The following is a 27,253-nucleotide window of genomic DNA, read 5'->3' as shown; positions in this document are numbered from 1 at the left end:
TAACTATGAGCTTTTAATTATAATATTTTATTTGATTGTAAAAGCTCGGGGCGCTGGGGATGGAAGATGAAAGCGGGTTAAAAAGTCCCATAATATTCATTGATACATCGACGTATTGAATAGAATTATTAATATAGATGCATTTGAACATAACCCCTTGTTGTTCTAATAACGATACATCTCACAGACAAGATTCATCTTAAATATAAAGGTATATATACATATATTCTAGTCAATAAATTACCTGTCACTTTGTTTTGTTCGTGTGTACTCGCTTGTAACTAGAAATACTTATACTATATAAACATTATTTCTTTTGACGCTTGTGTCAACTGACATCTGTATATTAATATAATATAATTTTTCTATAGTTTTAATAACACATGTTAATTGAAATTATTTTTTCAATTTATAAATAAGAGTAGTTAATGCTTATAATACAGGATAAAACGAAAAGCATAGTCAGTTCCATCGTGACATAATGAGATTTTCGCGACTATACATTTAATGAAACTATGTTTTTCTTATGTACAGAGCACTCGGTTTAAATATATTATTTGTACACATTCCCGGCGTTTCGTTTACTTTACAGCAACCGTGTTCCCCAGCAGACGAGATGGAAGTTTAATAAAACTCGTCTCTTATTCGTCAGTTTAAACAAATGAAGTCTTTATATGTAATTTTTTTCTCATATCACAAGTATAATGTTTTGTATGGAGATGCCATTATAGCATATAATATAATAGTCCAGTTATCTACTTGGAGACATAATAACACAGAGACAGGAAACTCGACTGGAGTCAAGTGGCGTGCGCGCGCTCATAGCTTCATGCTCCCAACGCGGGTTGTACGTTGTCTTACAGAGACATTTGTATTGTGTTTTTTTTAAAGCGGCAAACGAGCAGCAGGCCTCCCTGATGGAAGGTAGTCATCGTCGCCAATGGACATCTGCAACGTTCCTTACGTTGCGTTGCCGACTTTGATTGTGGGAGAGGAAGAGGAAAGGATAGGAAAAGGGAGAGGGTAGGAAAGAGTAGGAATAGCGACTCTCTCACTCGTCGGACGAAACGCAGCCATATAGGACTACTTCATGTCGAATGTTGATCTTCTGTGAGAGGATGGTATATCCCGGTCGAGCCAGCCCATGTTTGAGCTGTAGTAACTTGACCACTGCAAGGCTCTACCATCTAGCCAATAATTTATAATGCAGATCATATTAGAATATCATAATTAATAGAATTCCATACAATTAGTAGTATTGATTACTTTAATAAATTTTGATCAGTCGGTTATAAATTCAAAAGATATTAAAACAATACAAAAAATATATTATTATATAATGATAATGATAATGTAAATATTACAAACATACAAGTATCGTCAATAGCTATATATAAGCATGAATATGTATTTAACTACTTACTGAACCAATATATCTCTGTTTCGGTTATCGGCTAATTAAGTTTTAACGAGATAAAGTTTTATTTAATTTAATATAAGTATAACATATAACACATGTATATACAGCTTTACGATAACTTTCATTGACATTAAATCGGTTGAAATTTTTTATAATATGTATTTTTGTGTAAATCAGAAAGCCACGACTAGAATGACATGTATTATTCTAAGCAAAAGCAATGGACTAATGTTTATAAATTCACCGATATTTAAAGGCATCGCAGGCTTAGTTTCATGAGAGTGAACGAAGCTGAACGAAACAACTAGTATTGCTATATGTATGTAAGGATTCAGATATAAAAAGTACAGACGAAGACAGACGAGAGTATAGACGAAGGTGAATATTTTATATAGTTTACATCTCAAATGTTATTGTTCAATAAAATCCTGAGTTATAAATAACTTTGGGTGTACAAAAAATTGTAAGTATAAGGTCCAATAACACTGATGTTTGAATTGGATAACAACTTCTTTTTTCTTGATATAGTAGTTACTATTGCGTTTTACTTACGATTATTTTCTACATCGGTAAACTGGTCAAGTATTTTATATGCATAAATGTTTATATTGAGACTTATCTGATATGATAATTAAATATATACAATATATAATTCACTACAAGTTCAGTCACGATAGCTCAGTTGGCAAAGTCACCGGAACGCGATACGCCGGAGGTTACAAGTTCGAATACAGTCAAATGTTAACTTTTATATTATATATTTTAAATATTAGATTTTGTACTTTAAATTATATTAATCAGAGTTTATATACGTTGTAAGCATGAAATGTATATATTATATATCGTACATATTATGCTGGAGTAGCCCGTGAAGACTTTATAATAAAATAATAAGTCTCTTAAATCAAACCATTGGCCAACAGATTCCAAATATATATATATATTTGGAATATATATATACATCCCGACAATCCCGACGTTTCGGTTACTTTTCAGCAACCGTGATCACGGGCAGACGAGATGTGAATGACATCCTGTAGTTTTAAAGTAATAAAATCCGCGTAGTATATCCGAAAATATATTAGTTTCATTTAAATGTAGGATATAATTTCGTTCACATATATGTAAGACAATCCAGGTTATTATTTTTTGTTATATCATAATGTGTAATTAAAGGGCGACCGTTGAGTTCTCAATACGCTTTTCTGAATAAACGACATACGAAAACCAACAAAAATCTAATAAATTTTTAGAGACTTTGTTACTATTTAATTTCTTCTAGAATTTAAACTAGAAAACATTCCAATCGTAATAGTATCCCATCTGCTAGACAGGATATCATCAAGACAAGATGTTATGAAACCCTGACTAATGATTACTAATCGACCACATACATAACAGTAATCGTAGTAGTGGTTAGAAAAGATCGGATAAAAGCACTTAGATTAAACGCTCTTCAAACAAACACAATCTCTGGACCACTAGCGACCTTCAAGTTTTTTTCCTCGCTAACGAGAATAAGCACAAGAGCTCTGTCGGAATGAAGTGTTTTGCCACGACTCCACAAATAGTAAGAAAAAACAATATAAAATTAAAACAATGAAACCTCAAATAACAATCATTGACCGAATCCTACTTCAGATCCTGGAAAAGTAATCAGAATGGATTTTATTTAAGAATTTAAATACAACCATCTCAAAATGAACTCAGTTCTAAGATAAATCTATACCATATAATTAATAATCCCAAACCACAGCTAACAAAAATAACTGAATGGTTGTAAGCACATATCACTGTTGGTACAGAATACATCGCCCATCACACAATCCCTGGATCCTTACCACGGGAAAACACCGTCAAACTAACATACGGAGAGTTTCCAAGTTTTCAATTATAAATCTTCACAGAGTACCTACACAAATTACCGCAATGGACCCGGCACCCGCTCGGAGTGCTGAGAACTCTCGTCTCACTCAATGTAGGTTTTACGAATGATAAAATGAAAACTCTTAATGAAATGAAAAATCAGCGACACTACCGACGCGTAGTAAGGAGCTATTCTCCAAGTACCCTCTTCACCACATAACACTCTGTTGATTTATTTAGATTTATTTTTAGGATATAAAAAATATATATTATCAATTTCATATCTACGCAGTAATAATTATTTCGGAGATCGTGACTTAAATCATTGTTGGATTTGATTTAGTATGTATAAACATATATTCAAGTCACATTAAAAACTCAGACGTAAAGGCTAGGATGTGTGAGAGGTATGCTAGTCTGTAATTTTGTTTTACCTCGTTAATTAGTGGTTAAACTAAGGATCCTCTAAAAAACAGAAAATACTGGTTGTCAGCACAAAGGAGATATATATTTTTTTGTTACATGGCCATTGATATGTTTTATAGTTTATAATTTTAATGATACGTAGTGTTCTTGATATCGTGCCTAAACTGGTTGACAGCTCTATGTCCTACTGAGAATTTTATATTAGGTTTTGAGGTTTAATGAGGAGTGTAACTATGAAGAACTATAATGAATTGAAATTAATAATACACAGCCAGTTCTATAAATAATTTATTTATTGTAACGCTACTAATCAGATGTGTTTACTTCTATATTTTGTTGTTGTATGATGTAATATGTATAAATTCAATGACTAATTAATGTTTGGACATCACAAGCAGAAAGAATTCAATTTGTGTTTATTAAAAAAAATCTTAAGTTACGGTGTATTTAATGTTTAGTGCTCTTAGCATACGTTTGCACTCTCAGATAATAAAATACTTTGATACTGAGAAGTGTGAAGTTTTTTATTTAAACTGTGTACCCTCTGTGTAGTGATGGTAACTTGTTGGCGTCTCACGCTATGTATAGAACAGAAAATTTAAATCAATTGGTACACGTACACAGTAGAAACATTAATTACAAGCAATTGATATTCCATTAGGACGGAACTATTTTTAATCAAGGCAACATTCACTCCTGACTTCACGTTTAACATATAAATAACATATTAATACTTTGTTTTGTACAAACAAATATTTGCCTTTACAGAATGAAAACAGACAAAGTTCTGCGTTAGTGTGATATATAATGTGTATAATTCAGTTATTAGGACCGGTTGTTTGAACAAAAACTTGTACTGCCACAGGTTAGCTCGCAGTCGACACTTGTATCTCAGACTCCTTATTCAGACGAATGTCTATGTGATTCGAGTCTTTGTATCATTTTTGTGATGTATATAGTTATATTTGTTTATCTTTTAAAATTTATATTTTTGTATTTTGTCCTAATAATTTCGTACTTACATCACGAAATTATTGACCAGAATTCTATGTAAATTTTTATTATACATTTAGAATATTGGACACAGAATTTATATGAGACGTGTAAGAGAAAGCAGCCAAAAGTTCTTCTTAAGTAGTATTATTTAATCGTCATTTGTTATACTAAAAGGTATTGATAGTTGTGAGTAATGAACTAAATTTTAATAAGTAGATAAAAGTCTCTGGGTCATATTTTTTTGATTATTTCAACTTAAAATTTAGAATAGAAAAGTCTTTATCCATAACATTTGTCATGGTTCAGAATCATGGTGATGTTTTTTTTTTTTAATTTTAGACGTAACTCTCATGCAATTTATGTAAAAAAAATGTTTTATTAAATTCTTATCTTTCTAAACTCTAGCAAGGTAATATATGTTTTTACCTTATTGCAATCCTTTTTAAAAATGCAATTCTTTAAAAAAAAAAAACAGAATTATGCTTCGTTTATTAAATACTATGACAATAATTAGCGATAGAAATAGATTTTTCTTTTTACTCTCTGTTTAATATATAATTCAATTTCAAACAATATAATTCAGTTTTGATAACTTACTTACTACGTCTTAATAATTTATTTCTCAAACAAATACGATATTAACAGTGTCCGATCATATTTAGAATTACAAATACACTGCTATTTAAAAGAAACTAATATTTTTCGGATATACTACGCGTGGTTAATTTTTGTAAAAAAACTACACACTCCCGACGTTTCAGTTACTTTTCAGCAACCGAGATCACGGGCAGACGAGATGCTAATGCCTGACAGTTTTTTACAAAAATAAAGCACACGTAGTATATACGAAAAAAATTAGTTTCATTTAAGTGCATAAAACTTGCGAGTCTTAGATCTCATTAAATACAATGCTATAATTGTTTTGTAGAAAATCGTTATCATTTATACATCAAGTGACATCATGTGATAATAAAGTATTTTGTATAGAATATATATATGTCAGTTAAACATTATTTTTATTTACTTTTTATATAAAGCACATGCTGTAATAAGAGAGATACTTAATGTGAGTTCCTTGTATTGAATTGTTGTATTGAAATTTCACAATAAAAATATAGAGAAAGTATTTCTTTGAAAATATTCTTTGATATTAAAATAACTCCAGCCAATGGAATTTGCTGGCTTATTAGAAAATAGAAGATGTATCTCTCGGATTTGGAAGACGTGTTTTATGTGCTTGTAAAGAAAATTCCGGTTGAGGCATATATTACATAGTAAACTTAATTTACTACGAAGCCAGCTAAATTAACAATATTTTAGGAATCGGTTTTGTGGTATTTTTGTAACGAAGAATTCAAAACATAGTATTTTTATATCAACTTATTTCGAAATGGCTTTTTAAAAGCTTTATAAATTATAAAGTGTTAATGTAAAAAGAATATATTTTATACTATACCATTAAAAACATATGTTTCAGAAAACTAAATTATAACAGTTAATATGTAAAAAAATATTAAAAAACTCTCGTATCGCCATGTAAGATCAAAACTCGTACTGAGCCCACCACATGACAGCGATCGAAAACATATGGCGTTACGAGGATGCTGGATGCTGTAAAGTGTAATGTATTATAAAACAAAGATGATCACCGCTGAGGGAGTTTTAGAAAACAAGCAGTTAGAGGACGCATTCGATGTTATCTTATAGTAATTAAAATCGTTTGATTCTTTATAAGGAAGGCACACGTCCCAACGAGACTCAAGTCATGATTTACGACAAGTTTTATAACTTAATATTACTACGAATAAGTAATAATATTACAGTTATTATAACGTTTACTTTCAACATGCGAGTACAAAAGTTACGCATACATTAACGTTTATATTATTAGAATAATGGTAAAGCGTGTGTCTTAGAAACTGAAAGTTCGACGTAATGAGTTCGCCAGACTACCAGACCAGAAATTTATGATGTCAGGATGTCAGGATTTAATATGTTGGATGTTATACTTAATAGTAGTTTTATTTAAAACAATTTCACATTCTTAAATCTCATCACATTATTAGAACATACTCCGAAGGCAGCCCTAGTAGATTTGTTTCAAATTTGGTTAGGTAGAGAGGAGCTTGGACGGTGGAGGAGAGCGTTTAACGCGCACTAGGGCCCCTTAAAACTACAACTGGGTCGCAAGTCCCAGGCACTGTTGAAGCTCCTCTACCTGCAATGCAACGGACCCGGCACCATACAAGAAATGCTGAGAAGTTTCGTCTCATTAACGTAGTTTATTGACCGAGAAACGGTAAACGCTTCGTATGTAGTGTGACAATGCGAACATGTGGTACACAGAGAGCTTATAGTTTAGAAATAGCACTGGCGTATCTTAATGCTGTTAGTGATAGATGGAAGTGTACATGTCTAAGATGTATTCATCAGTCATCAGTGTATAGTATACTAAGCAGGTGTGACGGACGTTCAGCTCCATGTGATATAAATAAAATGAGTCAAAGTAATTAGATTTTCTAATATTAAATGCTAATATTTGTTTTTACCGATTTTTATACGAGTCAAGGAATAACTGTGTGATGAATTGATATATAACAGCTAAGTGTGACATACTAAGAATTGTAACGATTCTCGAAGTCTTCAGCCCACCCTCGTTTTATGATAATATTTAGGAGATAATAAAAACAAAATCACATAAATTATAAGTTAATATGTTATTTAAGTTACACCTATTATTTAAAATTATATCGAGAATATTAGTGTCAATATTCATCTGAATATTGATATATATACTCTCATAATATAAATTGCCATACATACATACATCATGTTAGATGTACATATACCTGCACACTCTCATCTCCAATTCATCACCTTCCGCACAAACTTCTAATGGACTTGATAACCTTATAAGGATAATGTAATCTGAAGGCTGTATTTTTAGCTCAGTTTCTTACGAACATCTCTCTTTATAACAATAGTACTGGTATTTTTATTAATAACTACCGATTACCTAGTATATGAAGCCGAAAAAACATTTAATTTAAAATTATATCAATAATGTTACTTGATTTTTCGATACCTTTTTCACTCTCTTTTTCAGTATCTTTACACATTTTAAAGACACTTTCAAAATAATATTAAATAACATGAAAAACAGTTAAAAAGTAAAACATACATAATATTGTTCGAGTAACGCCAGTTGTTACATTAAGTCATAAGTCTAATAGGTTTCTGGACAAATCTTATAGTTCATGTTATACTGGTCAAAGATCTTGATCAGTTTATATTTATTTGTGAACAAATCACGCAAAAAATATTTAAATGATTCTGATAAAACCATTCGTTAGAGAGATGAAATTGTAAATATTGTTCCTTGAAGAACTGTACAGTAAATGGGATATAATGAAACGAGCAGACATGTGAAAAATAATTAGGTGTTTATCTATACAGAATTAGGTACGTGCTAAGTGGCACAAATAATATACAGATTATATTATAAAAAAAAAACTAGACGTAAGACAATATAAACATATATATATATGTATATATATATAAAGGAATATATATGTTCTGTAGATACATTATGTAAACTAGTTCATTTTATATATTCATATATTATAAATATAATTCCTAAATTAAATCCAATCTCAATGACACATTGAAGGTTATAGGCGTTTGTTACTGATGTCGTTTACGAACAACGATACGATTGCATACTGCTGATTCTAAATTGAACTGAAATTATTTAAACATTTCTATCAAGGATAATGTGTGAAATCGTTAAAAGATTTGAAGGTTATTAAAAAAAAATAGTACTTTATTAAATATATATATATATTACACACTCACTCGCTTTCAAACAAGTTCATCTCATTATAAGAATGTTGTACCCAACGCAAACATGTTTTATGTGTATCTGACCCCACTTTTCGCAATAAGTCAATTTCACAAGCGATATATTTCCGATACGTACAAAGAGCGTACGATCCACGACATAAATATCTCTAACATTGTTACATTATAATGCACGTAACTCTGTAGATGGGTTAAGAACATCTTGAGATGAATTATTTCCTAGACTGGAAGTATTCTAAAGCCCTAGAAACTGATAGATTTCTAAGTTATAATATGTATGTATATGAATAAAGTCTTATTCGTGAAATACTAAACCTAGTCTAAATGATCTCACATAAAACAAAATAATGTCTGAATGAACATAAATACATAAAAAAGAAACGTTCCTAAACGTAAATGTTAAAAAAAATAATTATGAAAATTTATCCTTAATTAAACCAAGGCTATTGCGCGGTCTCAGCCTCGGGCTTGTGCACCGGCTCCAATTACAGTACCCCAAGTAACCAAACCCCCTCCTACCCCTCTCCACCCTTCCGCTGCGCAATTTGTTTACATGCATGCATAAACATGTATATATATTTTTAGTACCACAACTGTACGTATTTTATTCCCATTCAACATAATTAGCTATTCAGGTAGAAAGAATATCAAGTCTCCATACTAATAGTATTTTATTTTATATTTGAATAGCTTAATACAAAGATTGTGAAATTTCTGTTATTATTGAAAGAGTGAGTGAGTGAGTGTAGAGTGGACAGTGAGTGAATGATTTGAATTGAGTGTAACACTAATTGATCTCAACACATGCAAACACTTATATATATTTTTTTATATTAAAAACAAAGGAATATAAATTAACCCGCTTTTTCTATATATTGAAATAAAAATATAATTTGAGTTTTTATATTATTAAATTACATATATAAATCGTTAAAAACAATAAAAAAATATTAAGAAAATATATATATTTTTTTTTTGTAAATGTTTTTACGGCTCTGGATATGAGTCCTTTTGAGCCTTATCGTACAAATTAAGAAAATATATAATAATGGTATTGCCATAGGATTAAAATTGCATTTCAAATTTAAACTATTGTTGTATGAATAATGACAATACTTTGAACATTTCATTTTATTTTTTTTAAAGTGTCATTACTAGGCTATGGTTCTTTTCAAATTAATGTATGAAAAAAAGTATTAACACTCATTTTATGTTCGTAGGTCCTCAGTGATATAATAATTAGTTAAAGAATTAACAAAGAAATAATTACTAAGGTTTGTACATTGTTAAATAATATTATTGCTGTATATACAACAATAAGGTTTAATCGGTTTAGAAGCTTTGGTTAGGCTCTCATACATTTTTTTTTTTAATTTAAATAGAAATAACTATAAATTAACTATCAAATTAATAAAGAAAATACAATGTCTAGAAAAGTTTAAAAAAAAAAACAGTTTAACAAAAAAATATAAAGTTGGTATATATTAGAGTCTGAACTCTGAAGTACCAAATCGCTACTTATTATCTTATTTTTTTTCTATATGTATATGTGAACTGGTATTCATATTAATAAAAGAATTGTATGTTTTTATTTAGATTAATATTATAATATAATTCCATTTATAAATTTTGTACAGACTTATTTTCAATTTTTTTTTAAGTCTTATCCCGTATATTATTTATAAAAACAATGATTTCTAAATATAAAAATGTATTTTCTTATTTTTTAAATAAATAATAACATAAAAGCGGTTTTGCTGACTAAATTTTTTTTTTTATTAGGTTTGGGTGATTATTATTTTTTGGTAAATAATATAATGTATTCGTTGTAATAAATAGTATAAATTAACTCACCGGGATACATTAAAGTCCAATCGGCGGAGGTAAGAGCCGCCGCTAACAGAATCAGCAGGGCGGCTCCAGCCTCAACCGGCGTCATTTTATCAGCTAGAGTCCCTTAGTTTAGACCCCACATATCAAATAAAAGGACAACGCACCGTGTAAACAAATATTCAAAAATATTCACTACGCACAACTTAACACAAATAGCGCACTTAGCCAAAATTCCTATCTTTACGCATCAACCTGTAGCAGCTACACTATCCCGGTTTCTTATAGCTACACATAATTTAACAATCCATTCGAGTTATTTTCCTATATAAATAACGTACCTTAGGTATCGAAATAATAATTATTACAAAAAAAATATTGTATTTTTATAATATCGAAAATATTCTATTTTCAAATATTGTTCCGGCACTCGATAAAAACATAAATAAAGCACTCGGAGAGCTCGACGCTAAATACGCTCGATTCTCACGACAGCTTTGAATAAACTGACACAGATTATAAAAATAAATTACTCGAAGAATGCTTATATGCAGACGCTTGATCGTACATGATATCTGTATGTTGAACCTTTGTATTTATATCTCGATGTAACTTGTGGAATGGAAACGTTTGTCTTTATTTAATAAGTACGTTATTTATTTAGTTTCATTAGTTGAAGTAATTGATTTACTTCTTGTTTTTAAAGTATTTTTAATTGTGTTTAAAATATCAATCCTATTAAGAGTAAAAATAGTACGTTATAATATGTTTGTTTTTGTTCAAATAATAATTAAATATTGGTCCATATTCTACCAATTTAATTCTCGGACAACATTGTAAACAGGACATAGGAAGAGGAATAAAAAGAGATGCCTTATTTCTTTGATTTTTATTTATTTCCATTGATTATTATTAAATAATTTCAAACATACATAGTGTAGTCTTTTCAGAAAGAGATTTTTTAATTTTATAAATATATGAAAATGCTCTAATGATGAAGGGTGGCCATTTTGTCGGTCCGCTATATAGAATTTAGAATGAACTTTATTCAATGAAGCTAATATCATCATCATTCAATCTAAATCTTAATATAAAATATCACCTGTCGTCGTCTGATTTCATTAAGATTTAATGTCAACTTACACAAATATTTGCAAATTAAATAAAATGCTGATATTAAGGATAATGGAGGACTTAAAAGCGTTTATGTTAATATCAATGGAAAAATGGGCTTAGTAAATCTTTGGCTTTGATCATTGTCATTACAATAAAATTTTAATTGTAATCTCTGTATATCAAACTAATATAGAAGTGTAATGTTAAATTATAATATGTGAATGTAAGATCATAGTTAAAGACGTTTTGGAGTTAAGGGGAAAAGAAAATTGCTTCTGTTTTTCAAAGTTTAACTTTCAATATATGAAATGATAAAACATATTACTAAATTAGTTATCAGAACTAACAGTAATGTTCAATAAAAGAGTAATTTTTTCATTTTTAATTGTTGTCAAACGAGATACCGAAACCTTATGTTAGAGAGAGTGGTGTGCAGAACGATATCACAAATATTTATATAGATACCAATTTAAAGGTTTAAAGAGTTTATGGGTACTTCATATTTCAAATTAATTAGATGTCACAAATTACCATTTCAAGTTTTAATGTCAACCCCAACGCTATTGCTCAATCTTTTTCATTCTACTTAAATCCATTAAGAAATCCATGGAGCCCTTAAACCAAAACTTGAACCAGATGTTTAGGTACCGTTCAGCATTCTTCATTAGGATAATTCTTAGATTTCCATGTTTTATTTTTGAACTTATATTTTAGTTCTACAATTTTATCACAAATCTATAATTTTTCAAATCCTCCTAAATAAAGAAAGTCGTAATTACATAAATTCCAAAAATGTCAATATACAATTCCCAAAATGTCTCTTGCAAAATATCAATACATAACACTGTCAACTGTCATGTGCACAAGTGTCATTTCAAATACAATTTAATTTTATTGGTCATACAGTTGTCGTATTTTTCCTAGGTAATTACATTCTCTACTATTTTTTCTTTTGGTTTAGGCACCCAATATAAATTTTTATAGCTGCCAATAATTTGTAGAAGAATTAGTTTTGCGTGTATATACGTAAAATGTTATAAAATTTCAAATTATGTAACCAAGTTAGGTTAGTTTGGATAATTTGTGTTGTTTTTGTTTTCAGTGATCGAAGATGGGTGGTCACGGTCATGGGGCTCCCTACACAATACCAAAGTATACTGAATTCAATATTAAAGGCATCCCGCAACTGGAAGAACTTGAGAAAGCTCTCGCCCAAAAAGGATTGAAGGACCCCTGGATCAGGTTTGAATATCTATTATTACCCTACTTATTGTGTATTATTTAACTATTCACTAATACTTATTATTTGCCTGGTAATCTATTCTTAAACATGCGTGTTTTTATTATCTCAAAGCATTATTACAATTCTTGTAGGAATGAAGCCTGGAGGTACCATCCTGGTTTTGGTACAAAGCTTCAGAGAGCTCGTAAACTGTTCTTCCGTGGGCTACCCCTCGGTTTAGCTCTCACTGTTGCTACCGTTGCCTTCGACAAACTGATTGGTGGAGAGGATCATGACCACGGACACCATTAGTGTTTGGATTGTAACAGAATGTTGATGTTAGCTAATGTTATTTAATATATCTGGTAAATATATTTGTCATTTACATTTAAAACTCCTTACTTTATTTATTAGAATTCACAAACTCACTAATTCACTAAAAGTAAATCAAACCAATGTCTTTATCGACATTTACAGCATTTAAAATGCTCTGTAGTTTTCTCGAATATCCAAATGCTTAGACAAAAACTTTTAATTAGAATAAAAATATAAATAAAATATTTCTCACGTCATGATTTCCAAGTATGACCTATATTTTATTGTTCAATGAAGCCCAGATTAAAAAGTAAGTCATAATAGAAAAAAAAAACTAGTTATTTCTGCTTTAATTTGCAACTTACTAATTGAATTTTTGTAAATCACTTCACAGTACTTGTTTCTGGTACTTTAATGCAAATAATTCTTAATATAAACTTTTTATGATATCCAACACATCTTTTTAAATTGATATAATCTATATAATTACTTTCTAACCCCTGACATAAAAATAGGTGTCTGGTTGATGTCTGTCTGTGGAATCGTAGTTCTCAGATGGATCTACAGATTTCCATGCATTTTTCATTTGAAATCCAGTTTCCTTGCACTGGTACTAAGATGTTGGCTAAATATTTGTTGGACAGTGTAAGAGTTACAGCTCTGTTCCAATAAAATAATTAAATGCTAACTGATGCAGAGGGTTTTTAAATTTTATGCCCTTAATTATGAAGAAGTGTTAGATGAAGAAAATCAATCACAACAAAGGTTTTAACTCTCACTGTACATTATATACCATATATACCATCAGTTTAATATTCACACGATCTATTTTAAAAATATTCCGAGTTAAAAAAGGTCTTATGTGTCGGAGCATAAAACAAAAGACAGTTAAAATTAATCATGTATTATGATGATACAACTAGGCTATTATAATCTAAGTAGAGCGTGGCTTGAGGTCCTCATAGCACGGCCGGAGGAAGATATAAGTCTTCTTTGCTTGATTGTAGTGTTCATGACCCTGGAAACATATGTACGGCTCATTTGATGTACATCATTGTTTGTTAGTAATCATTTACTATAAAATTTACAAACAATACTTCAACTAAAGCTGTTAAAGAAATTAAACGGTACTTATGTATTTAATAAATAACACATTTATGTGTTGCCTATATTTATATCGAGTTACTTAACAAAAGGTAAGAAGATTTTATATGTATGTATGTGATAAGTCTTGGTGGCCTGGAGGTTAGAGGCCCGCCTCTCAAACGTGAGGGCGCGGGTTCGAAACCTGGCAAGTACCTATGGGATCTTTTCCGAGTTATATGTACTTTCTAAGAGTATTTAGACACCACTGACAGACGGTGAAGGAAAACGTTATGGGGAAACCTGGTCTTATAATTTCAAATTATAAGATTGAAATCGCCCACCCGTCTTGAGCAAGCATGGTGATTAATGCTCTAACCTTCTCCATGTGAGAAGAGATCTTTGTTCATCAGTGGGCTCCGATAGGCTGATGTATGTGATTAGTGTAATGTGCTTACATATTCATCAAGCTAATTTAAAAATATTATTTTTCCTATATGGTTGGTTAACAGTAACTTATATATAATGTATTGCAGCCAATTGTATTTAAACTCCCTTTAAAAAATAACTTCGTAATTTTAATCTACTCTCTGTATTATAAAATTGAATGTTGGTTTGAGATAAATTTGTCATCTGGCGACATAAAACATTCTTATAAATAAATACGGGTGAGTAATTTAGAATTTAGTAGCAAGACTTCATACCAAAAAAACCCTAACCTAACCTGAATTATATACAAAAATTACTATATAAATAGAAGCTTTTAATAACATTTAAAATATATAGTGTCACAGTCATACACATTAGATACTTTGTTGTCTATAGACATTTTTAGTTACAAAAGTAAGGTATAATTATATTTATTTTAAAAAAACTTAACTTAACGAATAATTTAATACTAACCTTGGACCAATCATAGCCCACTGCATATGCAAAAATTTGGCCATTATGGTTGAAGGCGCACTTTGTTAGCGGCTGGTCTATCAGTTCAGATGATTTGAGCTTGGTGCGGGCGTCCTTATCCCAGAACGAGAATGAACCGTCTGAGCCCACTGTGGCCAGAGTGCCATGGGCTGGATGGAATGCCACATCGTTGACCGCATAGATGTCTTGATAACCAGCTGTAGTGCCAGCAGAGCGGTGGCATTTGAATGTGAAATTGTCTTTAGGGTTGGCAGGGGTTACATATTGGATGGCCACGCGGCCTTCCACGCTGCCCACCGCGAAACCAGTCGGCTGTTTGGTCTTCTTGTCTTTAAAGATGGCGATGCACCGGTGCTGGTATTTCAGCGGTGACTCCACGCGTTTGAATTCGGCCGGTTTGCCTTCCAGAGTATAAATACATATACCCCTGTCAGCTGTGCCCACAACTGCCATTGGATAGTCCTGGTGGATCAGACAAAGAGAATCATATAATGAGATATGAGATTTTCGCGAGAATTCATTGAAATAAAACTAATATTTTTCGGATTTACTATTCGTGATGTGATGTGATCGTCCGACCGGGATCACGTTCGCTACAAAGTAACCGAAACGTCGGGAGTACCTTGTTGAAAATACTTACAGACATGTAGTTAATCCGAAAAATTTTTGTTTTAATTCACTTGTAATAAAACAAAGATCAGATTGTAAATATTAAAAATAAGTTAATCTAAAATTTGTCTATTAATCATTAATAACTTTCTGTAGTATATACAGATACTATTGCTATATATCTATATTACATAGCACTTATATTTTTCGGATACCACACATATTATTTTTTTATTTTAGCCATCATTAGCCAGACACTTTCATGTCATCTGCCCTTAATCAAGGTTGCTGCAAAGTAATAGAAATGTCAGCTAATATGGTAAACAACAGAAATTGTATCTGAAAAATACACTGTTACAACATGCGGCTAAATCTTATAAATAATAAAAATTTTATCATGACATTTTTGCTTTCATACTAACCACATCAGCACAATAGCAGCGTTCGGTGAGGTTCATAGTCATTATGGGCACCGAGCTTCTCGTGTCCCAGAACTGAAATAGTATTAATATATTTTATTCAATAAAATTTGTTGTTTCTCATAATCATGAACACATCAAAGTAATGATAAGGTGGATATAATCAAAATGTTAGTACACATATATATATTGATATATTATAATGTATTGTTTATATATTAACATTAGTAATTTATAGCAGAAGTTTACTTTTAAAATTCTAGAAGAATATAGCGTTTATTCTTTTCAATTTCATCAAATTCTTTATACATTTTAGTATTTCGTTTGATGAATGTACTGTACCTTGAGGGTTTTGTCCCATGAGGCTGTCATGAGGCAGGTGTAGTTGGGGGCCTTGATCCAATGACAGGTTTTTACCGGTGCATCATGTGCCGCTACCTGGAGGATTTATTAATACAAATTAAAAACAATCCTTTGTTTGTTTGATTTTACAAATAATTTTTTTTATGAATTAATGGACATCTACAAGGATATATTTTTGTGATCATTACAATAGTAACAATTTATAAGTAGAACATACCTGCATGGTCTGGTTGCTGGCTAGATCCCAGCATTTCACGCTCTTATCCGTTGATGCCATGAAAACTTTGCTTCCGTCCTAAAAATATGTATTTCGTATAACCAATTCCAGTAAAAATATAAAAAGTTGGCAATTTTTTTTTTATTATTAAGCAAAATGATAGCATTATAACAAGAATGTTACTAAGGAATATGTTTTTATAATTTCTATATGCAATTTTATGTCTCTAATGCATGTTTGATACTCCCATGATGACAAGTTGTCAACATAGCTTATACAGCTGTATATAATAACAGGGGTATAACTTAGAAATTACTAAATATATATCTAACTTACATCGTGCCATGCCACATCCAGTATAGGACCATCCATCCCCTGAACTGCCTTTAGAACGGTTTTTCCAGAAGCTTCTACCTCCCAGCATCTTACCTACATATAGCAATATTATAATTTATACACCAAACAATTTTAATCAAAAAGAAAAATGACAAATTACATTTTTTGTCTGTTTAATTATTTATACAGTAATGTTTTAAGGGACACCTAACAAAACAATGAAACTTGTCTAACATTAAAACAATAATACTCTCTGTTTGTATACATTAAAAGTTATAATAGGTTAATATAATTAATTGCTAAAACATATATGTTAAATAAAATATAAAATAGAACATCCTCAGTTTATTAGATATCAATGAATATTTATACGCAGCAATGTTTCGGTAATTTAAATATGTTGTAAGGTCTTACTCGACAATCCCAACTGCCGGCTATTAAGAATGTCTGCGGAACTGAAGGGGGAGAGAACTCCAGAGCGGAAACTGTATCCTCCGGTGGGGATGCTACCTCCACATCCTTGTTAGGATTACTGTTGGCACCTCCAAGTTGATTAAACATCTTGGATTTTAAGTCTACTCTAACGAAATTATTTTATAACCATAAACTAGAATACAATATCAAACTAAACTATATGGGATCATATAGAAATTACGTGTGATAGTATCGAATTTACAGTTTTAATTTATCTATAACATTTCTATTTATTAAATTTTACGGTTAGAATTCGCATGTTTATAAATCGCACAAATACGAGATGTCAAAAATTTAATTCGTTAAGTCGGTATAAACTAGGTAATAATTTCAAGCACAGATTATATTAAATAAAAGCATATATTAAATATTTAAAAAGAAAATAATGACACTAAACTTTTGGACAAAGAATAATTCTAATTTTATAAACATTTACGGATGATATATATCTAATATTTATTTAACGTAAATAAAACATGAATATTTAATTTTAAAAATCAATAAACGACATCAGCTGAGTGTCAAAATTTAATGTGACATTTAATGACTAAATATGTATATATTGATGCGATTTTAAGTTTTTCGAAATCCTTACAATTAGGTTAATTATAAGTTAATAACTTTTATATAATTTTTTTCAGTTGCCCATAGTATATTAGATTTATAATAGAAAATCTATGTAAATAGCTTAATATTAAAATAAAGCTTTTTGACAACAGTTCACTACCATAATAAACAATGAGCAGTACTGAGTACGTCCAAATAAAAGATTTGAAACCGGGTATGAAAAACATAAACGCAATCTTCATAGTGTTGGAGGTGGGACTGCCGACGCTGACGAAGGAGGCGCGCGAGGTGCGCACGTTGCGCGTGGCGGATGCTTCGGCCTCCGTCAACTTGTCAGTTTGGGACGAACCCGGCGCTCTGTTGCAGCCAGGAGACATCGTGCGCCTCACGCGTGGCTACGCTTCGCTTTGGCGTTCTGCACTCACCTTGTACTCGGGAAAATCTGGCGACATACAAAAAGTGGGTGAATTCTGTATGCTGTTCAACGAACAAGTGAACATGAGCGAACCTCAGCCGACGCCACCGCCCGCTGCGAACGCACCACCCCCTGATCGTACCAATGGCGCGCATGCCCCCGCCCGCAACATGGCCCAATCCCAAACATCAACACCCGGCACTCAGCAGATGCAGTCGAAGAATGAACGGTTTTCACAGAACAATCAGGAGCACAATAGCAAACATCAGCACAAGACATATGTTAGAGGAAGAGGACACCAGCGCGGCAACAACAGGAGATAACACACTTTATGTAGATTAGAAAACAAATTCCCATTTAATGTAAGCTTGAATCATTGTTTTGCTGTGACTGAAATGCTATGAGAACAAAGCGGCCAAATATGATACATATTAAAACAGTTGCTCACAACACTGTCTAAGATTATTTTTTTTTTGATGATATTGTAATATTTGTATAATTTAGGTTTTATATGAAAGTTTAAATGATTCAGACTAATTAAATATTGTTTAAGTTTTTTAATATCGATAAACAAATGTACAAAGTGTATTGCCACGACCAGGGATTAAACAAACAAGTATTATTAAAATGTTACAATCAATTTAAAACATCTGTTGTTTTGTTATTCAGTAATGAAACTGTCAAAAAGGTTGTATATACAAATAACGTTCTGAAGTAGATTGTGACTGAACTTACTTTAGTTAAAAGTTCAAAGTCTTTATCCAATAGTTAAGTATAATGAAAATGTCTTAACGGAATCATCCCGCCCTCCTATAGTTTATGAACTAGTATATGCTATGTACAGAGCCATATTCTATATTGTGTTGCCTACACATATATATACATGCAACCAACAAGCTAATTTACTATAGACCCCATACACAGAATTTAGAAGAATATACAGTGGCCCACAGCGATGTTGGCTATGGATTCTTAACTTAATATGCAAGTACTTCAGATATATTTAATGATTTGTGAATGGAATACTTACAAACTATCAGTGTTTAGGTAATAGATTGAAATTCTATAGATATATATAGATCTATAGATCTTTATCAATAAAAATATCTTTAAATACAAGTACTAACTGACATTGGTTACATAATATCATTAACTGAACATTTCAGACCGTAGACCTTAAACTTATGCGTTCTTAAAAAAAATATTTCTTTGACATGGCTATAACAGCGTCCTCGGGGAGGGAAGGAGATACGAATGGGTCCTACTCTTGAAATACGCGCCCGAAGACCACGGGAGAGGTTGTTTGTGCGACTGTCCCGAAAACGACTTTAAAAGCCCATTCCTACGCATAGGAAGTCTTTGAAGGGAGACTGGCATCGTTGATGGGAACACGTGTAAAACTGAAACACTTGAGCAAATGGTGTGGATCTTTATATGTTTAAACGGTGTACTTTCTGATTAAAAAATGTACCACAATAATTTTTAAGTCATAAATGAGTTTACGGATACCTTTTTAACGTGTTTGACTATCTATAATCCTTCCTCCGTTTTTTATTTTTGGAAAAAATGCATTGTTGCATATCCCCCGCCATCCTCCCCTCGACCAGGCCTGATCACCGGGGTGGCTATATGGGGTTCCTGGCAAACATGCTCTTCCACATGCCTGCCGATTTACCCACTAAAATAAGCAACGGTTACCCTCAAGACGATAGCGGTAGGGGCGGGCACAGCTATTTGGTGTAGGGTAAGCATAATATGTTTGAAAAAAAATATTTTTCATTATAATTTCCTCCTCTCAAACATTGATAATTATGACTTATGAGACTTAAGACTTTCACGAGTATTAATTTAAATAAAACTATTATTTTCGGATTACTAAGCGTATTTTATTATTTTAACGGGCAGACGAGATGTCTGTCGTGATCACGGTTGCTGCAAAGAGACGAAAAGGTCGGGAGTATGTAGTTTTTAAAAATAATTAAATACGCGTATTAATTCGAAAATATTAGTTTCATTTTAACATTGATAATATTACAACAGTCCGATCGGAACTAACATCTATATCTATACATATAATAAAATCGTTCACGGCATCAATTGTGTACATTGAAAATAAATGAGAATAAATTCCTATAGCGGTATTCCTAGAAGAAACAGATGCCAAAAATATGATTTTTGAAAGTTTTTCTTTCTGTCTGTCTGTCTGTCTGTTGTACCTACAATTATAACTTAAAAACTACTGGACGGATTTCAATAACATTTTATATAAAGTTACTTGCATTGAACACTTAATGCGTTTAATAATGACATGTTATATTTAATTAATGTACTAATTTCCGAGGGAAAATTCAACCCAATCGGCCCAGTGGTTTAAATTTTATACCCATGGCAGCGCCACCTACCGGCATCAGTTGTAATCATCCCGAAAGCTAATTAAATACATATACTTACAAGATAATAAAATCATATACAGCGCGGTTAAAATTTTACAAAAGTGGCAAATTTTAAATTGTATTTAACAGGAATTAAAAATCGATAAACAAGTAAACACCTAGAACCTATATAGATAAAATTCCAACCAAATCGTCCAAACCGTTAAATAGTTTTCATACTAATAGCGGCGCCACCTACTGGGTCAAGCTGTAACCGTCCCGAAAACTGAAGAATTACTTATAGGTGTAGGGGGCAACAAGATTTTATAGTCTTGAATGTTATTTAAGATGTTGAACTTAATTGTATTGATAGGTTGATATATATTATCGCCAACGTCCATACCACGTTGAACACACCGGTTCTCGTCCGACCACCGAAGTCAAGCAACGTAGGGCATGGTTAGTACTTGGATGGGTGACCGCCTGGGAACACCGTGTGATGTTGGCTTTTTTGCTCGGCTCATTCACCCTGTTTCCAGACCAATTCGATAAGTTGCGAGAGACTGTCGCCAACGTCCATACCACGTTGAACACACCGGTTCTCGTCCGACCACCGAAGTCAAGCAACGTAGGGCATGGTTAGTACTTGGATGGGTGACCGCCTGGGAACACCGTGTGATGTTGGCTTTTTTGCTCGGCTCATTCACCCTGTTTCCAGACCAATTCGATAAGTTGCGAGAGACTGTCGCCAACGTCCATACCACGTTGAACACACCGGTTCTCGTCCGATCACCGAAGTCAAGCAACGTAGGGCATGGTTAGTACTTGGATGGGTGACCGCCTGGGAACACCGTGTGATGTTGGCTTTTTTGCTCGGCTCATTCACCCTGTTTCCAGACCGATTCGATAAGTTGCGAGAGACTGTCGCCAACGTCCATACCACGTTGAACACACCGGTTCTCGTCCGATCACCGAAGTCAAGCAACGTAGGGCATGGTTAGTACTTGGATGGGTGACCGCCTGGGAACACCGTGTGATGTTGGCTTTTTTGCTCGGCTCATTCACCCTGTTTCCAGACCGATTCGATAAGTTGCGAGAGACTGTCGCCAACGTCCATACCACGTTGAACACACCGGTTCTCGTCCGATCACCGAAGTCAAGCAACGTAGGGCATGGTTAGTACTTGGATGGGTGACCGCCTGGGAACACCGTGTGATGTTGGCTTTTTTGCTCGGCTCATTCACCCTGTTTCCAGACCGATTCGATAAGTTGCGAGAGACTGTCGCCAACGTCCATACCACGTTGAACACACCGGTTCTCGTCCGATCACCGAAGTCAAGCAACGTAGGGCATGGTTAGTACTTGGATGGGTGACCGCCTGGGAACACCGTGTGATGTTGGCTTTTTTGCTCGGCTCATTCACCCTGTTTCCAGACCGATTCGATAAGTTGCGAGAGACTGTCGCCAACGTCCATACCACGTTGAACACACCGGTTCTCGTCCGATCACCGAAGTCAAGCAACGTAGGGCATGGTTAGTACTTGGATGGGTGACCGCCTGGGAACACCGTGTGATGTTGGCTTTTTTGCTCGGCTCATTCACCCTGTTTCCAGACCGATTCGATAAGTTGCGAGAGACTGTCGCCAACGTCCATACCACGTTGAACACACCGGTTCTCGTCCGATCACCGAAGTCAAGCAACGTAGGGCATGGTTAGTACTTGGATGGGTGACCGCCTGGGAACACCGTGTGATGTTGGCTTTTTTGCTCGGCTCATTCACCCTGTTTCCAGACCGATTCGATAAGTTGCGAGAGACTGTCGCCAACGTCCATACCACGTTGAACACACCGGTTCTCGTCCGATCACCGAAGTCAAGCAACGTAGGGCATGGTTAGTACTTGGATGGGTGACCGCCTGGGAACACCGTGTGATGTTGGCTTTTTTGCTCGGCTCATTCACCCTGTTTCCAGACCGATTCGATAAGTTGCGAGAGACTGTCGCCAACGTCCATACCACGTTGAACACACCGGTTCTCGTCCGATCACCGAAGTCAAGCAACGTAGGGCATGGTTAGTACTTGGATGGGTGACCGCCTGGGAACACCGTGTGATGTTGGCTTTTTTGCTCGGCTCATTCACCCTGTTTCCAGACCGATTCGATAAGTTGCGAGAGACTGTCGCCAACGTCCATACCACGTTGAACACACCGGTTCTCGTCCGATCACCGAAGTCAAGCAACGTAGGGCATGGTTAGTACTTGGATGGGTGACCGCCTGGGAACACCGTGTGATGTTGGCTTTTTTGCTCGGCTCATTCACCCTGTTTCCAGACCGATTCGATAAGTTGCGAGAGACTGTCGCCAACGTCCATACCACGTTGAACACACCGGTTCTCGTCCGATCACCGAAGTCAAGCAACGTAGGGCATGGTTAGTACTTGGATGGGTGACCGCCTGGGAACACCGTGTGATGTTGGCTTTTTTGCTCGGCTCATTCACCCTGTTTCCAGACCGATTCGATAAGTTGCGAGAGACTGTCGCCAACGTCCATACCACGTTGAACACACCGGTTCTCGTCCGATCACCGAAGTCAAGCAACGTAGGGCATGGTTAGTACTTGGATGGGTGACCGCCTGGGAACACCGTGTGATGTTGGCTTTTTTGCTCGGCTCATTCACCCTGTTTCCAGACCGATTCGATAAGTTGCGAGGGACTGTCGCCAACGTCCATACCACGTTGAACACACCGGTTCTCGTCCGATCACCGAAGTCAAGCAACGTAGGGCATGGTTAGTACTTGGATGGGTGACCGCCTGGGAACACCGTGTGATGTTGGCTTTTTTGCTCGGCTCATTCACCCTGTTTCCAGACCGATTCGATAAGTTGCGAGAGACTGTCGCCAACGTCCATACCACGTTGAACACACCGGTTCTCGTCCGATCACCGAAGTCAAGCAACGTAGGGCATGGTTAGTACTTGGATGGGTGACCGCCTGGGAACACCGTGTGATGTTGGCTTTTTTGCTCGGCTCATTCACCCTGTTTCCAGACCGATTCGATAAGTTGCGAGAGACTGTCGCCAACGTCCATACCACGTTGAACACACCGGTTCTCGTCCGATCACCGAAGTCAAGCAACGTAGGGCATGGTTAGTACTTGGATGGGTGACCGCCTGGGAACACCGTGTGATGTTGGCTTTTTTGCTCGGCTCATTCACCCTGTTTCCAGACCGATTCGATAAGTTGCGAGGGACTGTCGCCAACGTCCATACCACGTTGAACACACCGGTTCTCGTCCGATCACCGAAGTCAAGCAACGTAGGGCATGGTTAGTACTTGGATGGGTGACCGCCTGGGAACACCGTGTGATGTTGGCTTTTTTGCTCGGCTCATTCACCCTGTTTCCAGACCGATTCGATAAGTTGCGAGAGACTGTCGCCAACGTCCATACCACGTTGAACACACCGGTTCTCGTCCGATCACCGAAGTCAAGCAACGTAGGGCATGGTTAGTACTTGGATGGGTGACCGCCTGGGAACACCGTGTGATGTTGGCTTTTTTGCTCGGCTCATTCACCCTGTTTCCAGACCGATTCGATAAGTTGCGAGAGACTGTCGCCAACGTCCATACCACGTTGAACACACCGGTTCTCGTCCGATCACCGAAGTCAAGCAACGTAGGGCATGGTTAGTACTTGGATGGGTGACCGCCTGGGAACACCGTGTGATGTTGGCTTTTTTGCTCGGCTCATTCACCCTGTTTCCAGACCGATTCGATAAGTTGCGAGAGACTGTCGCCAACGTCCATACCACGTTGAACACACCGGTTCTCGTCCGATCACCGAAGTCAAGCAACGTAGGGCATGGTTAGTACTTGGATGGGTGACCGCCTGGGAACACCGTGTGATGTTGGCTTTTTTGCTCGGCTCATTCACCCTGTTTCCAGACCGATTCGATAAGTTGCGAGAGACTGTCGCCAACGTCCATACCACGTTGAACACACCGGTTCTCGTCCGATCACCGAAGTCAAGCAACGTAGGGCATGGTTAGTACTTGGATGGGTGACCGCCTGGGAACACCGTGTGATGTTGGCTTTTTTGCTCGGCTCATTCACCCTTTTTCCAGACCGATTCGATAAGTTGCGAGAGACTGTCGCCAACGTCCATACCACGTTGAACACACCGGTTCTCGTCCGATCACCGAAGTCAAGCAACGTAGGGCATGGTTAGTACTTGGATGGGTGACCGCCTGGGAACACCGTGTGATGTTGGCTTTTTTGCTCGGCTCATTCACCCTGTTTCCAGACCGATTCGATAAGTTGCGAGAGACTGTCGCCAACGTCCATACCACGTTGAACACACCGGTTCTCGTCCGATCACCGAAGTCAAGCAACGTAGGGCATGGTTAGTACTTGGATGGGTGACCGCCTGGGAACACCGTGTGATGTTGGCTTTTTTGCTCGGCTCATTCACCCTGTTTCCAGACCGATTCGATAAGTTGCGAGAGACTGTCGCCAACGTCCATACCACGTTGAACACACCGGTTCTCGTCCGATCACCGAAGTCAAGCAACGTAGGGCATGGTTAGTACTTGGATGGTTGACCGCCTGGGAACACCGTGTGATGTTGGCTTTTTTGCTCGGCTCATTCACCCTGTTTCAAGACCGATTCGATAAGTTGCGAGGGACTGTCGCCAACGTCCATACCACGTTGAACACACCGGTTCTCGTCCGATCACCGAAGTCAAGCAACGTAGGGCATGGTTAGTACTTGGATGGGTGACCGCCTGAGAACACCGTGTGATGTTGGCTTTTTTGCTCGGCTCATTCACCCTATTTCCAGACCGATTCGATAAGTTGCGAGAGACTGTCGCCAACGTCCATACCACGTTGAACACACCGGTTCTCGTCCGATCACCGAAGTCAAGCAACGTAGGGCATGGTTAGTACTTGGATGGGTGACCGCCTGGGAACACCGTGTGATGTTGGCTTTTTTGCTCGGCTCATTCACCCTGTTTCCAGACCGATTCGATAAGTTGCGAGAGACTGTCGCCAACGTCCATACCACGTTGAACACACCGGTTCTCGTCCGATCACCGAAGTCAAGCAACGTAGGGCATGGTTAGTACTTGGATGGGTGACCGCCTGGGAACACCGTGTGATGTTGGCTTTTTTGCTCGGCTCATTCACCCTGTTTCCAGACCGATTCGATAAGTTGCGAGGGACTGTCGCCAACGTCCATACCACGTTGAACACACCGGTTCTCGTCCGATCACCGAAGTCAAGCAACGTAGGGCATGGTTAGTACTTGGATGGGTGACCGCCTGGGAACACCGTGTGATGTTGGCTTTTTTGCTCGGCTCATTCACCCTATTTCCAGACCGATTCGATAAGTTGCGAGGGACTGTCGCCAACGTCCATACCACGTTGAACACACCGGTTCTCGTCCGATCACCGAAGTCAAGCAACGTAGGGCATGGTTAGTACTTGGATGGGTGACCGCCTGGGAACACCGTGTGATGTTGGCTTTTTTGCTCGGCTCATTCACCCTGTTTCCAGACCGATTCGATAAGTTGCGAGAGACTGTCGCCAACGTCCATACCACGTTGAACACACCGGTTCTCGTCCGATCACCGAAGTCAAGCAACGTAGGGCATGGTTAGTACTTGGATGGGTGACCGCCTGGGAACACCGTGTGATGTTGGCTTTTTTGCTCGGCTCATTCACCCTGTTTCCAGACCGATTCGATAAGTTGCGAGAGACTGTCGCCAACGTCCATACCACGTTGAACACACCGGTTCTCGTCCGATCACCGAAGTCAAGCAACGTAGGGCATGGTTAGTACTTGGATGGGTGACCGCCTGGGAACACCGTGTGATGTTGGCTGTTTTGCTCGGCTCATTCACCCTGTTTCCAGACCGATTCGATAAGTTGCGAGAGACTGTCGCCAACGTCCATACCACGTTGAACACACCGGTTCTCGTCCGATCACCGAAGTCAAGCAACGTAGGGCATGGTTAGTACTTGGATGGGTGACCGCCTGGGAACACCGTGTGATGTTGGCTTTTTTGCTCGGCTCATTCACCCTGTTTCCAGACCGATTCGATAAGTTGCGAGAGACTGTCGCCAACGTCCATACCACGTTGAACACACCGGTTCTCGTCCGATCACCGAAGTCAAGCAACGTAGGGCATGGTTAGTACTTGGATGGGTGACCGCCTGGGAACACCGTGTGATGTTGGCTTTTTTGCTCGGCTCATTCACCCTGTTTCCAGACCGATTCGATAAGTTGCGAGAGACTGTCGCCAACGTCCATACCACGTTGAACACACCGGTTCTCGTCCGATCACCGAAGTCAAGCAACGTAGGGCATGGTTAGTACTTGGATGGGTGACCGCCTGGGAACACCGTGTGATGTTGGCTTTTTTGC

At 36.1% G+C, this 27,253-nt stretch overlaps 4 protein-coding genes and 34 non-coding genes across 40 annotated transcripts in view; 36 read left to right on the top strand and 2 right to left on the bottom strand.

The window, feature by feature from the left end:
• LOC116775382 (low-density lipoprotein receptor-related protein 1B) overlaps positions 1 to 10,918 on the bottom strand; it is a 61,021-nt gene extending 50,103 nt beyond the window's left edge. The window contains exon 1 of one of the 2 annotated variants that reach the window (XM_061524530.1): positions 10,424 to 10,918. In XM_061524530.1, the coding sequence (XP_061380514.1) occupies positions 10,424 to 10,508 (85 nt within the window). In that variant the 5' untranslated portion in view covers positions 10,509 to 10,918. The remainder of the gene's footprint in view (positions 1 to 10,423) is intronic. The other variant, XM_061524529.1, reaches the window with a different exon arrangement.
• A 1,390-nt stretch (positions 10,919 to 12,308) lies between these two features.
• On the top strand, positions 12,309 to 13,131 carry LOC116775324 (NADH dehydrogenase [ubiquinone] 1 beta subcomplex subunit 3). Of its 2 annotated transcripts, none has more exons than XM_032668205.2 (3): positions 12,309 to 12,439; positions 12,618 to 12,757; positions 12,890 to 13,131. In XM_032668205.2, exons 2-3 carry the CDS (start codon positions 12,627 to 12,629, stop codon positions 13,047 to 13,049), a joined length of 291 nt encoding a protein of 96 aa, XP_032524096.2. In that variant the 5' UTR covers positions 12,309 to 12,439; positions 12,618 to 12,626; the 3' UTR covers positions 13,050 to 13,131. The 2 variants fall into 2 exon arrangements, with proteins under 2 accessions (XP_032524096.2, XP_061380512.1); XM_061524528.1 differs by lacking the exon at positions 12,309 to 12,439 and adding an exon at positions 12,513 to 12,533.
• An 809-nt stretch (positions 13,132 to 13,940) lies between these two features.
• On the bottom strand, positions 13,941 to 17,732 carry LOC116775232 (protein Rae1). Its single transcript, XM_032668085.2, has 7 exons — positions 17,418 to 17,732; positions 17,004 to 17,096; positions 16,668 to 16,745; positions 16,430 to 16,525; positions 16,091 to 16,162; positions 15,039 to 15,521; positions 13,941 to 14,070 (listed from the first exon to the last, which is right to left on the bottom strand). The coding sequence occupies exons 1-7, from the start codon at positions 17,562 to 17,564 to the stop codon at positions 13,987 to 13,989; spliced, it is 1,053 nt and encodes a 350-aa protein (XP_032523976.1). The 5' UTR covers positions 17,565 to 17,732; the 3' UTR covers positions 13,941 to 13,986.
• Positions 17,733 to 17,774: 42 nt separating this feature from the next.
• On the top strand, positions 17,775 to 18,909 carry LOC116775308 (SOSS complex subunit B homolog). The gene has a single exon (XM_032668182.2). The coding sequence runs from the start codon at positions 18,216 to 18,218 to the stop codon at positions 18,780 to 18,782; it is 567 nt and encodes a 188-aa protein (XP_032524073.2). The 5' UTR covers positions 17,775 to 18,215; the 3' UTR covers positions 18,783 to 18,909.
• A 2,311-nt stretch (positions 18,910 to 21,220) lies between these two features.
• LOC133319592 (5S ribosomal RNA) lies at positions 21,221 to 21,339 on the top strand. Its single transcript, XR_009753144.1, has one exon. It is a non-coding gene; the product is annotated as a 5S ribosomal RNA (ribosomal RNA).
• Positions 21,340 to 21,399: 60 nt separating this feature from the next.
• On the top strand, positions 21,400 to 21,518 carry LOC133319591 (5S ribosomal RNA). The gene has a single exon (XR_009753143.1). It is a non-coding gene; the product is annotated as a 5S ribosomal RNA (ribosomal RNA).
• Positions 21,519 to 21,578: 60 nt separating this feature from the next.
• Positions 21,579 to 21,697, top strand: LOC133319589 (5S ribosomal RNA). Its single transcript, XR_009753141.1, has one exon. It is a non-coding gene; the product is annotated as a 5S ribosomal RNA (ribosomal RNA).
• A 60-nt stretch (positions 21,698 to 21,757) lies between these two features.
• On the top strand, positions 21,758 to 21,876 carry LOC133319588 (5S ribosomal RNA). Its single transcript, XR_009753140.1, has one exon. It is a non-coding gene; the product is annotated as a 5S ribosomal RNA (ribosomal RNA).
• Positions 21,877 to 21,936: 60 nt separating this feature from the next.
• LOC133319651 (5S ribosomal RNA) lies at positions 21,937 to 22,055 on the top strand. Its single transcript, XR_009753202.1, has one exon. It is a non-coding gene; the product is annotated as a 5S ribosomal RNA (ribosomal RNA).
• A 60-nt stretch (positions 22,056 to 22,115) lies between these two features.
• On the top strand, positions 22,116 to 22,234 carry LOC133319650 (5S ribosomal RNA). The gene has a single exon (XR_009753201.1). It is a non-coding gene; the product is annotated as a 5S ribosomal RNA (ribosomal RNA).
• A 60-nt stretch (positions 22,235 to 22,294) lies between these two features.
• LOC133319649 (5S ribosomal RNA) lies at positions 22,295 to 22,413 on the top strand. The gene has a single exon (XR_009753200.1). It is a non-coding gene; the product is annotated as a 5S ribosomal RNA (ribosomal RNA).
• A 60-nt stretch (positions 22,414 to 22,473) lies between these two features.
• On the top strand, positions 22,474 to 22,592 carry LOC133319648 (5S ribosomal RNA). The gene has a single exon (XR_009753199.1). It is a non-coding gene; the product is annotated as a 5S ribosomal RNA (ribosomal RNA).
• Positions 22,593 to 22,652: 60 nt separating this feature from the next.
• On the top strand, positions 22,653 to 22,771 carry LOC133319647 (5S ribosomal RNA). Its single transcript, XR_009753198.1, has one exon. It is a non-coding gene; the product is annotated as a 5S ribosomal RNA (ribosomal RNA).
• A 60-nt stretch (positions 22,772 to 22,831) lies between these two features.
• On the top strand, positions 22,832 to 22,950 carry LOC133319645 (5S ribosomal RNA). The gene has a single exon (XR_009753196.1). It is a non-coding gene; the product is annotated as a 5S ribosomal RNA (ribosomal RNA).
• A 60-nt stretch (positions 22,951 to 23,010) lies between these two features.
• On the top strand, positions 23,011 to 23,129 carry LOC133319644 (5S ribosomal RNA). Its single transcript, XR_009753195.1, has one exon. It is a non-coding gene; the product is annotated as a 5S ribosomal RNA (ribosomal RNA).
• A 60-nt stretch (positions 23,130 to 23,189) lies between these two features.
• On the top strand, positions 23,190 to 23,308 carry LOC133319643 (5S ribosomal RNA). The gene has a single exon (XR_009753194.1). It is a non-coding gene; the product is annotated as a 5S ribosomal RNA (ribosomal RNA).
• Positions 23,309 to 23,368: 60 nt separating this feature from the next.
• On the top strand, positions 23,369 to 23,487 carry LOC133319642 (5S ribosomal RNA). The gene has a single exon (XR_009753193.1). It is a non-coding gene; the product is annotated as a 5S ribosomal RNA (ribosomal RNA).
• Positions 23,488 to 23,547: 60 nt separating this feature from the next.
• On the top strand, positions 23,548 to 23,666 carry LOC133319641 (5S ribosomal RNA). Its single transcript, XR_009753192.1, has one exon. It is a non-coding gene; the product is annotated as a 5S ribosomal RNA (ribosomal RNA).
• A 60-nt stretch (positions 23,667 to 23,726) lies between these two features.
• On the top strand, positions 23,727 to 23,845 carry LOC133319640 (5S ribosomal RNA). The gene has a single exon (XR_009753191.1). It is a non-coding gene; the product is annotated as a 5S ribosomal RNA (ribosomal RNA).
• Positions 23,846 to 23,905: 60 nt separating this feature from the next.
• On the top strand, positions 23,906 to 24,024 carry LOC133319639 (5S ribosomal RNA). Its single transcript, XR_009753190.1, has one exon. It is a non-coding gene; the product is annotated as a 5S ribosomal RNA (ribosomal RNA).
• A 60-nt stretch (positions 24,025 to 24,084) lies between these two features.
• On the top strand, positions 24,085 to 24,203 carry LOC133319638 (5S ribosomal RNA). The gene has a single exon (XR_009753189.1). It is a non-coding gene; the product is annotated as a 5S ribosomal RNA (ribosomal RNA).
• A 60-nt stretch (positions 24,204 to 24,263) lies between these two features.
• LOC133319637 (5S ribosomal RNA) lies at positions 24,264 to 24,382 on the top strand. Its single transcript, XR_009753188.1, has one exon. It is a non-coding gene; the product is annotated as a 5S ribosomal RNA (ribosomal RNA).
• A 60-nt stretch (positions 24,383 to 24,442) lies between these two features.
• On the top strand, positions 24,443 to 24,561 carry LOC133319636 (5S ribosomal RNA). The gene has a single exon (XR_009753187.1). It is a non-coding gene; the product is annotated as a 5S ribosomal RNA (ribosomal RNA).
• A 60-nt stretch (positions 24,562 to 24,621) lies between these two features.
• On the top strand, positions 24,622 to 24,740 carry LOC133319634 (5S ribosomal RNA). Its single transcript, XR_009753185.1, has one exon. It is a non-coding gene; the product is annotated as a 5S ribosomal RNA (ribosomal RNA).
• A 60-nt stretch (positions 24,741 to 24,800) lies between these two features.
• On the top strand, positions 24,801 to 24,919 carry LOC133319633 (5S ribosomal RNA). The gene has a single exon (XR_009753184.1). It is a non-coding gene; the product is annotated as a 5S ribosomal RNA (ribosomal RNA).
• A 60-nt stretch (positions 24,920 to 24,979) lies between these two features.
• Positions 24,980 to 25,098, top strand: LOC133319632 (5S ribosomal RNA). The gene has a single exon (XR_009753183.1). It is a non-coding gene; the product is annotated as a 5S ribosomal RNA (ribosomal RNA).
• Positions 25,099 to 25,158: 60 nt separating this feature from the next.
• On the top strand, positions 25,159 to 25,277 carry LOC133319631 (5S ribosomal RNA). Its single transcript, XR_009753182.1, has one exon. It is a non-coding gene; the product is annotated as a 5S ribosomal RNA (ribosomal RNA).
• A 60-nt stretch (positions 25,278 to 25,337) lies between these two features.
• Positions 25,338 to 25,456, top strand: LOC133319596 (5S ribosomal RNA). Its single transcript, XR_009753148.1, has one exon. It is a non-coding gene; the product is annotated as a 5S ribosomal RNA (ribosomal RNA).
• A 60-nt stretch (positions 25,457 to 25,516) lies between these two features.
• Positions 25,517 to 25,635, top strand: LOC133319590 (5S ribosomal RNA). Its single transcript, XR_009753142.1, has one exon. It is a non-coding gene; the product is annotated as a 5S ribosomal RNA (ribosomal RNA).
• A 60-nt stretch (positions 25,636 to 25,695) lies between these two features.
• Positions 25,696 to 25,814, top strand: LOC133319630 (5S ribosomal RNA). Its single transcript, XR_009753181.1, has one exon. It is a non-coding gene; the product is annotated as a 5S ribosomal RNA (ribosomal RNA).
• Positions 25,815 to 25,874: 60 nt separating this feature from the next.
• Positions 25,875 to 25,993, top strand: LOC133319629 (5S ribosomal RNA). Its single transcript, XR_009753180.1, has one exon. It is a non-coding gene; the product is annotated as a 5S ribosomal RNA (ribosomal RNA).
• Positions 25,994 to 26,053: 60 nt separating this feature from the next.
• On the top strand, positions 26,054 to 26,172 carry LOC133319628 (5S ribosomal RNA). The gene has a single exon (XR_009753179.1). It is a non-coding gene; the product is annotated as a 5S ribosomal RNA (ribosomal RNA).
• A 60-nt stretch (positions 26,173 to 26,232) lies between these two features.
• Positions 26,233 to 26,351, top strand: LOC133319627 (5S ribosomal RNA). The gene has a single exon (XR_009753178.1). It is a non-coding gene; the product is annotated as a 5S ribosomal RNA (ribosomal RNA).
• A 60-nt stretch (positions 26,352 to 26,411) lies between these two features.
• On the top strand, positions 26,412 to 26,530 carry LOC133319626 (5S ribosomal RNA). Its single transcript, XR_009753177.1, has one exon. It is a non-coding gene; the product is annotated as a 5S ribosomal RNA (ribosomal RNA).
• A 60-nt stretch (positions 26,531 to 26,590) lies between these two features.
• LOC133319625 (5S ribosomal RNA) lies at positions 26,591 to 26,709 on the top strand. The gene has a single exon (XR_009753176.1). It is a non-coding gene; the product is annotated as a 5S ribosomal RNA (ribosomal RNA).
• A 60-nt stretch (positions 26,710 to 26,769) lies between these two features.
• LOC133319624 (5S ribosomal RNA) lies at positions 26,770 to 26,888 on the top strand. The gene has a single exon (XR_009753175.1). It is a non-coding gene; the product is annotated as a 5S ribosomal RNA (ribosomal RNA).
• A 60-nt stretch (positions 26,889 to 26,948) lies between these two features.
• LOC133319623 (5S ribosomal RNA) lies at positions 26,949 to 27,067 on the top strand. The gene has a single exon (XR_009753174.1). It is a non-coding gene; the product is annotated as a 5S ribosomal RNA (ribosomal RNA).
• Positions 27,068 to 27,127: 60 nt separating this feature from the next.
• LOC133319622 (5S ribosomal RNA) lies at positions 27,128 to 27,246 on the top strand. Its single transcript, XR_009753173.1, has one exon. It is a non-coding gene; the product is annotated as a 5S ribosomal RNA (ribosomal RNA).
• Positions 27,247 to 27,253: the final 7 nt, after the last annotated feature.

The sequence above is a fragment of the Danaus plexippus genome, chromosome 25 (assembly GCF_018135715.1).
Source record: "Danaus plexippus chromosome 25, MEX_DaPlex, whole genome shotgun sequence".
NCBI classification, from domain to species: domain Eukaryota; kingdom Metazoa; phylum Arthropoda; class Insecta; order Lepidoptera; family Nymphalidae; genus Danaus; species Danaus plexippus.
This window is presented reverse-complemented; position numbering and strand designations above follow the sequence as displayed.